Genomic DNA, 14,785 nt, shown 5'->3' with positions numbered 1-14,785 from the left:
TCATGAATTGCTACAGTAGCTTCTACTATGATCTGTCTCTTGTGCTCTACACACCTCTGTGATTAGCACACAAACCTGTTAACCATTTAAGGACAACAAACCCTGAGTGAGCCTGTAATTTTGCTCTCCTGTCCCTCTTTCATCACTCAGACACAGCAAGGGTAAATAACAGACAATTGCTGTAACATTATGAACTGGAATTCTCTCTATATATTCAAGTGACAGCTAAGAAAAGGTCGCTAACTTACATAAGATTTGAGTTACATTAAAACTTGAGGAAATGAACCCTTATGTAACCTGGAGAGTGGGTGTGTTCCGATTTTCAGAAGGCTTTTGATAAAGCTCCTTATAAAACATTAACTCTCAAATTGCAAATGGTAGGCATTCAATGTAATGCAAATATTTAGTTTTAGAATTGGCTAATGGACAGAAAACAGTACAGATAAGGTATGAATTAGTTCAGGTGGGTAGCTGCGTCAGCATGCGTAGGCTGCAAAGGAACAAGTAATAGGTTTATTCCATGCTGAAAAAAAGAAGAAAGAGAACACAACGTTTCGGCCGTGGAGCCTTCTTCAGGTGTGAGAGAGACAGGGCCCTGTCTCTCTCACACCTGAAGAAGGCTCCACGGCCGAAACGTTGTTCTCTTTCTTCTTTTTTTCAGCATGGAATAAACCTATTACTTGTTCCTAAGGTATGAATTGTCAATTTGAACATTACTGAATGTTAGTGGAGTACCACAGGGATCTACATTAGGATCATAAATCTTCCAAATGTATATCAATTGTGCACATTCTCTTACAGTTACTAAACTAGTGAAGTTTAGAGATTACAGAGACAGTAAAAACTGATCAAACACTTTAGAAGTGGTAATTGAAATTTGAACTGTTTTAGACAAAATTCATGATTGGGTAAAAACCTGGCAAATATTTAATGTAAACAACATAGTATTACAACAACAAAGCAAAAACGGGCAACAGATACACAATGGGAAACCGTGAAACAGAGACGCCACTAATGTTCAGGACTAGAACAATCATATCTAGCACACTGTTTACAATTCACAGTCACACTACAAAAACATGTAGCAACCAAATACATTCCCAGGCTTAAAGGAATGTCCTACACTGACAAGCTGAAGGAACTGAACATTGTGTGGTCCTCAAGAGGACCCAATTCAATCATCTTCAAAGCCTTTGGCAAAGTCAGCCTAATGGTTGATAATACTATTAATAGAATCAACAGTGAAACAAGACCAGGGACCACAAGTACAAACCATAGGGAAGAACAATTTTAACTAAAACCCCAATCAATTATTTTACAGAAAGAGTTGTGGGAGACTGGCTTTAAAATACTTTTAAATGAGATCCTCAGATCAAATATCAACTTGCACCAAATGAGTTAGATGGGCAGAGTCCAGAGCAAGAGGCAAAGTCCCCTGTGTATATGCAACCATGCACAAAATGCTCTGTATGGCATTTACAACTTTAAACACATTTTACAAAGACGTTTTATTGCTTTACAGGACATCTGCTTTTCCAAAACAATGTTCACGTACATTTTTCTTTCTTGTTAAAAACATTGCATTTTGCAGCTTATGAGCCACCAATTCCTCTGAGAGTCTACACAGTAAACAGTCACCTCTGAAGAGAGTGAGCTGTTCGGTTCGTTTTAGGTGTTAAATACCTGATAAAAACAACAACTTGGCACTGGAGTGGCTAAACCAACCAAGGCTCTCGCTCAAGAGCAGGTTGAGCTGCAAGATGCCGAGATTGTAGGTTCAAGCCTGGGCTGTGACCACAACTCCCCCAGGGGCGGCACACAGCTGGCACAGCGCCGTGGATTGCAGGGCTGGGGTGAGCTGGCCAGAGCTCTCTGGGCTTGCAGAGATACAGCTACCCTCAGAGGCTTCCCAGGTACTTGCCAGCTTCCCGTGTTGTTGATCAGAGAGGCACCGCTGTACCAATCAGTGCTGTACCTCTCCCTGTCTCCTCCATGTTGCAGGGCGCATAGCCCCAGATGTGACCAACATGTAACTACCAAATTCCAAATTAAGTGCATACAGAAAATAACTGGCAATTCAAAGTGAAAAAAATACAACTGCTACATTAACTAAGTGATATTATACACAATCGTCATAGATTTCATGTGGATTTTCCATTTCTGTGCAGTAATTTGTCTCCACAAACTTGATACAAATTGGAGATTAACATTTTTTCCCAAAACTAACTTCGCTGGGTTACTCAAAAACTCATAATGTTTATTACTGTGTGACTGTTAAACAAAATGCTTTATGAAATGCTCTGGACATAAATGTAAAACGCTCACAGTGATTTCATAACCACCTACACTGAACCACAACATCCTCGTCTCCTTTAAGCTTTCATACCTTCATACTGTTATCGCTTACAAATTATAAGCAAACAAAATAGCTGGGGAATATTTATAAAGACTACAACATCAAAAAGACTTTTCATTATAGTTATGTAAAAACAGAATTGAACATTCAGTAGTAGACCAAGCAGAAATACACCAGTGGAATTTTACTACAACAATTTATTATATATCATTTATAGTTATAAAACTATATACAAAATTGTATTTAAGTCTAAAAACGTAATGACAATTTTGTTTTTGAAGAATAAACCTTATACCGTATATACTATGTCAGCCAGGCCTACCTAAAAGCCGATTCCATAAAGCAGTTCATTCCACAAACACCAGGGGGCGGTCTCCAATAGGGATTCCAGTAAGACACTGACAAACTCTTACACCTGACAGAACGAGACAAAAACAGGCTCCACATAAAATAGCGCTCACACTTATTTCAGATATTTTATCTCAGTATCAAAAATATCTCCATAAGACCATTTTCCAAATAATAATAAAAACTCACATAAGTTCTGTGATTTAGTAGATACACAAAGCAGTTGTCAAACTGTGAAAATATATTTTTACAATGCTAAAAACCTTTCATAAAAAAAGGTTTTTACAAATAGTGATCTGACTAAAATTAAAGGGGAGAATCTAAATAATTTGAACAAATATAAGAATTTTTAACCAAAAACAAAAACGGCAATCTTGTTAAAGTCACGTTTGTAATCATGTGGTCACTTTGGAATGTCAATTCTGAGAAGTAGTGCAATAGGTGCAAAAAGTGTAGGAACAATAACATCAAAATTCAGGAGGCAAAAAGAGGTCATGTGATTTTGCAACTCTCCTTGCAAGACACCTTGTCTTCTTTAACCAGAAGCAAACTGTCCCTTCCAAATTTGTTTAATGGATCAGAGGGATGATGAATTTTCTTAAATTTAAGATAATTAAATACAGTTAACTTTTTAAAGTCTTTGAGACTTTGAGCCTCCCTTCCAGACCCTAGACCTCAATCTGTTATCAGCTGGTTATTCAGGTGAAACCTGATAGGACTGGCCTTCCACCTTTTTTGGCTTAATATCATTAGTACTTTGCTTTGCTCTCTGTATTTTGTGTCTGCGTCTCATGCCTTTAGTTTTACTTTTTTGAGGGAAGATTTGGGAGGGACATGGGAAAGGGATTGGAAATTATCTTTCTTTCCATAAATTACTCTGACATGAAACACTGTATGAACAATTTGCTTATTCTGTAATAGTTTAAAAGATCTGTTGGTGTAAAATGCAATAGAGATACTTGTAAAAAAGAAGTTATGATACTTGGTAATGGGAAGTGTAATCAAAAACTTACAAATGACACCTTTTCACCGTCAACAGTGGAATACATACCAATAGGGAGCTAACATTATCCTGCCTTCACTGGCTACAGTTTCACTTCATACTGTTTAATCAGCACTTGCATTGCTCTTCCATGTACAGTATAGTTACTCTCAATTTATTAACTTAATTTTTATTTTTACCATATTATACTTGCACAATTGCACCTTGATCATTGTGAATTCTATGCTGTATGCTGTCTTAATAAAGGCATCTGCTAAGCAAATAATAACAAAAAGGGGAGTTTTATAAATATACACAGTGCTGTGTTCAGTCTTTCTTTGTTCTGTATTACATGATCCAGTGAACAGATCCTGTAGTCTGACAATAAATGTTTTATTTGCTCAAGAAGTATGAATTTGGCCTAAATCCTAGTGCTACATGTACAGAAGGGCAAGGCCAATTCATACTTCTGTAGAATTACTCAGAACACCCAACACAGTTTTTATGCAAATTACCAGCACACCCACTCTTTTAGGTTACAGAAGACAAGACTTGTGCAAATTTGACTTTAAATATAACATCTATTTCAGATATACAAGTAGTGTGGTAGGTTCCTTCCATAGATGAATAGCATAGAGTTAGTGGTCACCACCAGCATTGGCTCAATCTTATACTCAGTCTTGCTTTCTTTTCACACACATTGGGCAAACTCTGCATATTATCGCATCTCACAAAATGCTTTTTCTTTGAGAATTTTGAATAATTGTGTCAGGGGAGCACCCAAATGATGTTATTTACTGTGTGTTTTGTATTTAATTACTAATGGTACAGAGCAGTGAAGTGACTTGAACAGAACATCCATTTCTAACTGAGTTATCCAATATAGTGCTTCTGACAAATTTACATAAAATTCAGGTTGCATAAAGACTTACAGAACAGAATCTTTACACAGCCTGAGGAGTGGGTGTAATTAGGTTGGGAAAGAAAATTAAAAGAATTCTGAGTAAATGACAAACTACTTAAATATTACTTTTTTTCTCATCTTACCTTTAACTATGAAAAAAAATATTTTAGTGGTCACTGTTAGCGGTCACAACAGGCATTTGTCACGGAGACACACTGGGAGTGGAATGGCTGATCCTGGAACTACACACTGGTGTCAACCGCAGAGGAGAGAAAAAGGCGACTGTGGAGTAACTGGATTATCTTCCTGTAGGCCAGCATATGGAACGGTGCAGGCCTGCACTAAACGTAAGGCTGTGCAACTACATCAGAAATTTAGTCTGACCTACAGAAGCTTTTGCCACATATTTGCAATATCACAAATCAAAGGCTTTGTTGCAAACTAAAAGTAAAATTTCAAACTGGCTTGCATTCTACCACACAAGCTTTATGGAGTGGCCTGAGAATTACTGACCTTGGCCATTTTCTATCATCTTAGCCACTGAACTCTCAATGTTCTCTTTCAAAGTTACCTCTGCCCTCACATCCCTAACCAGTTTTCTCCTTGCCCAGCAGTTTGGAGGGATGGCCTTATCAATGCATTGGTGTGATCCACCTTCCATTTCTTGAGGATTGAGTGCATTCAGTTCACAGGGATATTAAGAGACTTAAAATATTAATTTGTTCCCCCCTCCTGATCTGTGTTTAAAAATTAATTTATTCCTAAATTATCTTGAAAGTTCCTTAGTCTTAATGGTTGAGTCTTTGCTTGAAATTTACTAACTTACTAACTGATGCTGTATTGTATTACTGTCTCATATGTTATATGTTATGAGCTCTTCATGGGCAAGACAAATTCCCTTAGGGGCAATATGGTTAATTCAAATCAAAGAGTTAACCCAAGTTAAGCACACCAGGGTGTCTCTATATGTAAGGGACACGTATGCGTTTCATGTAATGGAGAAACACGGAGTAGTTGAGAAGAATTAATCCATTCCAGCCTTCCCGAGATTGAAGACAGAAGAGGTCATCTGAAGAGAGGAAGAGGAATTTAAGTGACTGTGTTAGTTAGATGTTCTGAGGAACGAACAATAGAACAGTAGACAGTGCAGGCTTCTCCAAAAGAGAACCACCAGCACATCTGGGAGCCGGGAGAGATCCCATCCACAAGATACAGTTACAGACTGTATGTTGAATGCTGGAATAAATAAGCACCCTTTTGCTCACGGTCTAGGGTGTTCACAGCCAGAAATATTTAACCTGGCAAGATCTCACAGCCCATCAATGGTAGGCCAAGAACTGGGACACTAGCACAAGTCATGACATCCATTCATATATCTATTCTCTTGTGCCTTAAGAATCATTAAAGTGTATTGTATTCTTTGTGGGTACATTGCCATTGTGATTGTTTCCCAGTAGCTATAAGGTACTCTCTAAATTCAGAGTCTCAACTACTAATTAAGAAGAAAAAACATCCAATGACTACAGTGATCTGTCCAACACTTTTCTTCCTTGTTCTGACATTAGATTATTCTTTATTGCCACACAACAATTTGTTGAATTTGCTATCAGTACAGCAAGAACACAGATGAGACATACATACAACATATACAGTACAAATTGAAATAGGACAGAAGACAGACAAACATCGTAAAATACATATGCAAACAACTTTCCATGTAGCATCATAAATTATATAATAGAATTGTATGACATTTCTGGGTCTCAGAAGTGTTGGGCCCCTTCCCAGATATTCTTTTTCCCTCTACTTTGGTCAACAGCCATAATCTCCCAGAATCTGACCCTGTATTTCTTAAAAGTGTGCTTTCATCATATTTAATGAGAATGATAAATATATACATCTATCCCCCAGCCACTGATTTATGCAAAACTCTTTCAAGGCAATGCACACTCCAGCTTGGACCAGTTGAATGGAGAGGGGAGCACAGCACAAATTGCCAATTACACTTGAAGTCTTTAATCTAACACTTCCTACATTACATGGCATAGATCTTCAATATAAATACCAAAATAGCTATTTATGTACAGTCCTTACAGACAGTATACACACCCTTACCAAAGTTATATATTTTGTGGCCTAACAGTCTTAAATCAAGACACATTAATTTAGATTTTCCATTTATTTAAACATTGAAACACACAACCTCCAAGTGAAAAACAATTGCTCAAGCATTGTGAAAAATAATTTCAAATGAAAGCTAAAAAAATGGGTTGTCTAAGTGTACACACCCCTTAGTAATAACAATTGTAAATGAGCTCTGGTGTAACTACTTTTCAAATCACAAAATAAGCTAATTAGACTCCACCTATGTTCAAATTTAGGCTGCTTTACTTGGCAGTGCTTCTTAAAGTAAAGCCATAGTTATCACTGCTTAAAGAAACCTAGGGACCAGCCTTCAAAATTTGTGAAACATTTTGTTTTCAAATCCCTCCAGGTTCATTGAAACAATTTATACTTGTTGGAGCTGAATTCACTCAAATGGTAGACACCAAAAAATCACCCATAGACATTTTTGGAGAGAAGTTGATGAGATCAACACAAAACAAAATTGTTTTTCTACAGGTCCTGAAGTAGGGATACTAAAGTAGTAATAATAATAATAATAATAATAATAATAATAATAATAATAATAGTAATTGCTTACACTTACAGTGCCTTGCGAAAGTATTCGGCCCCCTTGAACTTTTCAACCTTTTGCCACATTTCAGGCTTCAAACATAAAGATATACATTTTTTATTTTATGTGAAGAATCACCAACAAGTGGGACACAATTGTGAAGTGGAACGAAATCTATTGGATTTTTGAAACTTTTTTAACTAATAAAAAAATGAAAAGTGGGGCGTGCAAAATTATTCGGCCCCTTTACTTTCAGTGCAGCAAACTCACTCCAGAAGTTCAGCGAGGATCTCTGAATGATCCAATGTTGTCCTAAATGACTGATGGTGATAAATAGAATCCACCTGTGTGTAATCAAGTCTCTGTATAAATGCACCTGCTCTGTGATAGTCTCAAGGTTCTGTTGAAAGCGCAGAGAGCATCATGAAGACCAAGGAACACACCAGGCAGGTCCGTAATACTGTTGTGGAGAAGTTTAAAGCCGGATTTGGATACAAAAAGATTTCCCAAGCTTCAAACATCCCAAGGAGCACTGTGCAAGCGATCATCTTGAAATGGAAGGAGTATCAGACCACTGCAAATCTACCAAGACCTGGCCGTCCCTCTAAACTTTCAGCTCAGACAAGGAGAAGACTGATCAGAGATGCAGCCAAGAGGCCCATGATCACTCTGGATGAACTGCAGAGAACTACAGCTGAGGTGGGAGAGTCTGTCCATAGGACAACAATCAGTCTTACACTGCACAAATCTGGCCTTTATGGAAGAGTGGCAAGAAGAAAGCCATTTCTCAAAGATATCCATAAAAAGTCTCGTCTAAAGTTTGCCACAAGCCACCTGGGAGACACCCCAAACATGTGGAAGAAGGTGCTCTGGTCAGATGAAACCAAAATCGAACTTTTTGGCCACAATGCAAAACGATATGTTTGGCGTAAAAGCAACACAGCTCATCACCCTCAACACACCATCCCCACTGTCAAACATGGTGGTGGCAGCATCATGGTTTGGGCCTGCTTTTCTTCAGCAGGGACAGGGAAGATGGTTAAAATTGAGGGGAAGATGGATGCAGCCAAATACAGGACCATTCTGGATGAAAACCTGTTGGAGTCTGCAAAAGACCTGAAACTGGGACGGAGATTTATCTTCCAACAAGACAATGATCCCAATCAGGGCGGAGCGGTGGCTCTGTGGCTAAGGATCTGCGCCTGTGACTGGAAGGTTGCCGGTTCAAATCCCGCGGCCGGCAGAGGAATCCTACTCCGTTGGGCCCCTGAGCAAGGCCCTTAACCCTAACTGCTCCAGGGGCGCCGTACAATGGCAGACCCTGCGCTCTGACCCCAAGCTTCTCTCCCTGTCTGTGTGTCTGTGTCTCCATGGAGAAAAAGCTGGGGTATGCGAAAAGATGCATTCCTAATGCAAGAAATTGTATAGGGCTAATAAAGAAACATTATCACATTATCATTATCACATACAGCAAAATCTACAAAGGAATGGTTCACAAATAAACGGATCCAGGTGTTTGAATGGCCAAGTCAAAGTCCAGACCTGAATCCAATCGAGAATCTGTGGAAAGAGCTGAAAACTGCTGTTCACAAACACTCTCCATCCAACCTCACTGAGCTCGAGCTGTTTTGCAAGGAAGAATGGGCAAGAATTTCAGTCTCTCGATGTGCAAAACTGATAGAGACATACCCCAAGCGACTTGCAGCTGTAATCGCAGCAAAAGGTGGCTCTACAAAGTATTAACGCAAGGGGGCCGAATAATTTTGCACGCCCCACTTTTCATTTTTTTATTAGTTAAAAAAGTTTCAAAAATCCAATAGATTTCGTTCCACTTCACAATTGTGTCCCACTTGTTGGTGATTCTTCACATAAAATAAAAAATTTATATCTTTATGTTTGAAGCCTGAAATGTGGCAAAAGGTTGAAAAGTTCAAGGGGGCCGAATACTTTCGCAAGACACGGTATATAGCGCTTTTCTGGACACTCCACTCAAAGCGCTTTACAGGTAATGGGGTCTCCCCTCCACCACCAATGTGCAGCATCCACCTGGATGCGACGGCAGCCATAGTGCGCCAGAACTCACCACACATCAGCTATTAGTGGGGAGGAGAGCAGAGAGTAATGAAGCCAATTCATAGATGGGGATTATTAGGAGGCCATGATTGGTTAGGGCCAATGGGAAATTTGGCCAGGACACCGGGGTTACACCTCTACTCTTTTCGAGAAACGCCCTGGGATTTTTAATGACCACAGAGAGTCAGGACCTCGGTTTTACGTCTCATCCGAAGGACGGCACCTGTTTACAGAATAGTGTCCCCATCACTATACTGGGGCATTAGGACCCACGTGGACCACAGGGTGAGCGCCCCCTGCTGGCCCCACTAACACCTCTTCCAGCAGCAACCTTAGTTTTTCCCAGGAGGTCTCCCATCCAGGTACTGACCAGGCTCACACCTGCTTAGCTTCAGTGGGTTGCCAGTTGTGAGTTGCAGGGGTAGCACTTATAATTTATTTCACAAGGTGAAATTAGAGCATTTACAATGATGACCTGGACAAACATTTACTGAATCAATCTGTGCGAAGTATCTTGCTCAAAGGTATAATAGAGTTTCACCCAGATGGTATACTTACAATGTCACTTGTCAGATACAGAGGACAATGCATCAGGCTGTGCTTCCAGTGTCACTAGCTTAAAGGTAAGTGGACTTGTGGCACATTTTTATTATGATGACGCACAAGTAAACTGTTCCAGAAAAATGTCAATTTTCTGGTTCAGCTGGTATGAAGTGACCAAGGACTGGTCTTGTATTGGTCCTACATTATTGGTCATAAGGACAACAATTGACTATTTTTATTTTATGCCATTTAACGGTATAAACACTAAAATCAGCTGCTGACAAATAAAAATTAATGGCACAGCAGTCTTGTTACTTTCTTAAATAGAAATCTCACCTATTGCACTGCTGTATTTTTTCAGGACATTTCCAATGTCTAAACCTCCTTTCTGACTCTATAATGTAACCACCTTTATTGCTACTGCAGACCCCTGACTTTGTTGAGTCCAACTGAGATAATCAGGGGAAATGGCCAGCCATAAGCAGAAGAAATACAACAGGCTTAGCCTAGGTTTACAGCTGGACAGCTCAAAAAGCAAGTGAGGTGAAATCTCCTGACTGAGGTCAGCTGGTGGATATTTTAGGCAACAAAAACAAGGATTTCCTGTCTTGGGCTGTAGGTGGAACATTTAGATTAAGATGCTGATCTTAAATATGATAGACTAAAATTAAAATTAAAAATTAAAGCTAAAGACCATTTTAAAACAGTCCTTCATAAAGAATTAAAAAAACACCCTCTGCATTATATAAAATGACTTTTCAGTAATTGTGTACATAATATGCTTAAAAATCTCGTTCACGAAAGCGGGTTCAAAGTAACAGGCCTTACAGGATTTATAATAGGCATGTCCTGTGAAATAAGGAAACCTAATGGATGATCTCATAATAAATGATAAACTAATAAATGCATGAAAACAAAGCCATTTTAGTGCAATAACAAAGCAATATAAAGACAGTCCTCTATTACTTTTTTGGTATATGCAGATATGCACAAGCACTTATCTGTGGAAAGATTTTTAGCATGCTAAATAAGAAATATTGAATGTCCCTTATGCCACTAATTTTCAGTAAAGGTTACAAGCTAATTTCTTTTCCCCGCATACCTAAAGAAATATACTGTACTGTAATATCTGAAAGACAAAATGTAATTAGAAAAAAAAAATATTTTTCATGCCATTTTTTGTAAAAAGGTCAAAGGAATTTAAGGAGAAACAAAGTGTGTTATAAAACATTCAAAAAAGAGCCAGGGAGCAGTTAAAGGAAAAGTGTATAATGAACTGCCAATACAGTAAAAAATAAAAGGTATACTGCAAAGAACCTGAAAAAAAGACAGTATTTCCATATAACAAAAGCAAAGAATGATAAAGGGTTAACCTCTTCCAACAGTGATTCAATACAAATCCACTGATTGGAAAACAACATGAGCAGCACATATCAATAAAAACAACGTAACCAAACCAAGTAATTACAGATCAATAAGTGCAACACAGGGTGGCATGGTTAGCATTTCTGCCTCACAGCACTGAGGCCCTGGGTTCAATTCTCATTTTGGGGTGCTGTTTGGGGTTTGTGTTCCCTGTGTTCACGTGGGAACCCCACGACCCCACGTCAACAATATACTGGTTAGTGGGAAATTGGCTCTCTATCTGCCCTGTGTTGGACTGGCGTCTCTAGCTCTGGGTGTACCCTGCCTTACCCCGCTTGCTTGCTGGGATTGGCTCTGGCTCCCCTGTAAAGAAGGAATTCGAAAACGGATGGATGGAAGTGCAACATAAGCGTATGATACGGTATATTTAGATTTTCAGATGGCGCTAGTAAAACTTCCCAGAATGGAACAGAACAAAAAACTCTCTGCCAGCACGCACTTTGCCACTGAAAAAGGAGCAGCGCAAAACCGACAACAACAGGAAGCATTTTAACTGTGATTCCTAACCAATGAGTGATGTTATATGAGAGCATCCCAATACCCAAACGCTGCATCCTAAGTCTACTCCTGCTCTATGTCACAAACGTGCTGTCCTGAAGGAAGGGCTTAGGGCTTAGTGTGACTGTTGGGTCACGGCCTTAGCTTTATTAGACTCTCTAACAGAGGTTACAAGTGATGCTGATCACTGATCCCATAATGCATAAAACTAATTTCAGTCCTACAGCAAAACCAGCTGATACACATGGATATCTCAATTTTCAAAGGTAATTTATTCCCCAAAAGCTGTCCATATTGTGAAATTTCAAATAAAGAAAAATTCCCATTACTTGCAAATCATCCAATATCACAGTACCATTAAGGTAACAGAATTTTCAAAATCACTACTACAATTTTATGATAATTAGCCCATTGAACTTTTAAAGTAGTGAACAAGATACAAAACAAATAAAAATTGTGAACTGTTGCATATATGTACATCATAGCTACTTTCAAGCCAGTGCAAATGTCTCTCAGGTGCTTGTCTCTTTCAATTCTTTCTCTCACTTCACACTTTACAATCGGAAGGAATGGTTTCCTTGTTTTCTTTGCTTTTGCAACACCTGAACCACCAGCAACACATTTGGCAAACACAATCTTAAAAATCACAAGGTGTCTTTGGTTTAGCAGAAAAAAAAGCTATGCACAGCAAAAAACAGGTCTTACAAATTTGTTTCATTTTAGAAAAATGTACTAATCTAGCATTGGTGTAGGGAGAGGTTGTTGCACCTAGTTATTTGGTTATTTTTACCAATTATTGAAGAATGTCTTATCAATTATTTTCAACAGAAGGGAGATTTAAATAGTGTACAATATCACTACAATATTTTAAATAATCATGGTTAGTAATAATAAAAGTGCTTTATATGATATATTCTGTCATCTAGAGAATATAAAATGACGGATAATTGCATCAGTATACATGTATGTTAAAAAAATAAGTACTACAAGCAAATACTAAGTTATGGTTATGTCTAGTTATGGCATTTTGATGGTTTACTATATGTATGGTCTGCTTGAAGTACATATAAATCTAATCTGGCCAGCCATTGCAAATTAACTTGGCACTCTTGCAGTAAACAGCATTCTTTGATGCTCAAAGGCTGCACCAGTTGGCCTGGTGTGACTTATTTGCCAGTTAATCAAGACAATTTAACTTTTAATACAGTATTCCCAAGCTGGTCAGTCAGGCGCTCAATCAGGGAGGATATCGTATAAGAACTCCAGAAGCCTTACTGCTCAGTCAAAAGACCTTACAGTATTTATTGGAGGTGTGAAAAGTCAACACACAGTCTGTAACCTCTTTTAAAAGGTAGCTTTCCTGCTTAAACAGAACTGTGAAAATGACGCACTACAAAGCAAAGCAATCTGGTGCATATACAAACAGGACCATGTGTAACAAAACATCACCAGTATCCACCACATGAAGCCCGTGAGCCACCACGGACACAAACGATAGGCGCTCAAGACGTTTAAAGCACTATCTGTCGAGCATCAACTTATGTGTTAAGTTTTATTTTATACATGTCAACATCAACTAAAATATTACATTACAGCAATCTGAAGTCTGTTCGTTTTAGGTTTATTACCAAGTATGATTCTATAGAGAGGTGTGTGGGGATAATTTCTAAACAGTCTGAATGGGCACCACTCACACCAGGTGGTGCCCCCCTACTTAACCCTTCTTAGCCTCTGTGAGGAAAACAGAGGTAAATTAAACGAAACGGACAGCAAATACAAGTTACCATGGTTAAAAAAAGGCTTCCCCTATGTACAGTGTATTGCAGAATTCAGTTCTTTACCCTTTATTCTATTCGGATTGAAAGCTTGCGATAATGTCTCGCGTTTCCTCTGACAATTTAACTCGAGTCGAACCACCTTAACATTAAGGATGCCTCCTGCTGGCTGCACTGCATATGAAGTGGTTCACAACTGGTTTAAAAGGTACTGCAAGTTCGTTAAACAGCGTGAAATACATACAACTCTTAATTCACGATCTTCCCTAAATCAGCGCAAGGCATCTGTAATGTAGAAATGCAGTTCAACTTCTGAAAAGTACAATCTGCTGATCAGTTTTTTAAGTCACCAATACTGGATGACCGACCCCCCCCCCCACCACCACCACCACACAACCTTATAAATAATTAAATTCTAAATCATCTTTTGTTTCAGGGCTTGTTTTATCAAGATAAATATGTAGATCTTCCCTTTTCACCACCACCTCACCTGTCGTACGAGCTCGGATTCTGGGGGCCTGTTTTTCCCGCTCCTTTCCTGACTCCGTGCCCGCTGTCCCCCTGCAGAAAAGCAGTTCTGTGCTGCGGTTTCCTCCCCGTCTCTCCGACTTGTGCTTCCAGTGAGGAGGCGAGTACACTGAACACATACAAAATAGAGCAGAAAGCAAACACTATGCACACAAGCAGCACACGCAGATATCGCCGCATTTCGATGAAAAAAAAACAATAAACAAACGTTAATTTCTAAACTAAAATTCCCAACATGAGAAGAGCGACAGAGGCAAGCCTTACAACTGCCTATGGTTACCGCAGACACCAGAGAAACTACTACCTCCTCCTCCTCCACGACTGTCAAGCTAGTAGGCAGCACTGGCTTCTGGGAGGAAGAAGCTAGAAAGCAGACATTCAGAAGCATTTCAACAATGCATCATCTACGTTAACTAGCTCTGCCTTTATCTATAGGGGAATTCTAGATGTTTCTAAAGACCAGATACGTTTTTACTCTTTTAAGCATGTATGAATATAATTTTAGGGGAGACAACATTACTTCAAAAAACTTCAAAAAACAATGAATGATTTAAATTAGATTTATTTTCATACAGTATGTATGGAAAACAATTATCTGAAATAAAATAAGTTCTGCAGAGATCTTGCAGTTGAGGAAGCTGAACAATTTTAAATCTAATTAGGGTTTTTTTATGTT

The 14,785-nt window shown here is 38.8% G+C and overlaps 1 protein-coding gene across 3 annotated transcripts in view; it reads right to left on the bottom strand.

Annotated features, from left to right (window-relative positions):
- LOC148654901 (glucoside xylosyltransferase 1-like) overlaps nucleotides 1-14,472 on the bottom strand; it is a 32,959-nt gene extending 18,487 nt beyond the window's left edge. For 2 of the 3 annotated variants that reach the window (XR_015941156.1, XM_088644812.1), the window contains exons 1-2: nucleotides 14,072-14,472; nucleotides 2,679-2,771 (exon numbers count right to left, since the gene is read on the bottom strand). Coding sequence is in view for 2 of the 3 variants with exons in the window: in XM_088644812.1 (XP_088500938.1) it covers nucleotides 2,679-2,771; nucleotides 14,072-14,289 (311 nt within the window). In the remaining variant the exon portion in view is untranslated. The remainder of the gene's footprint in view (nucleotides 1-2,678; nucleotides 2,772-14,071) is intronic. The other variant, XM_088644813.1, reaches the window with a different exon arrangement.
- Between the last annotated feature and the right edge of the window lie 313 nt (nucleotides 14,473-14,785).

The sequence above is a fragment of the Lepisosteus platostomus genome, chromosome 9, assembly GCF_059453375.1.
Source record: "Lepisosteus platostomus isolate fLepPlt1 chromosome 9, fLepPlt1.hap1, whole genome shotgun sequence".
Taxonomy (NCBI): Eukaryota; Metazoa; Chordata; class Actinopteri; order Semionotiformes; family Lepisosteidae; genus Lepisosteus; species Lepisosteus platostomus.
Note: the sequence above shows the minus strand (reverse complement) of the source record. Positions and strands in the feature narration are given on the sequence as shown.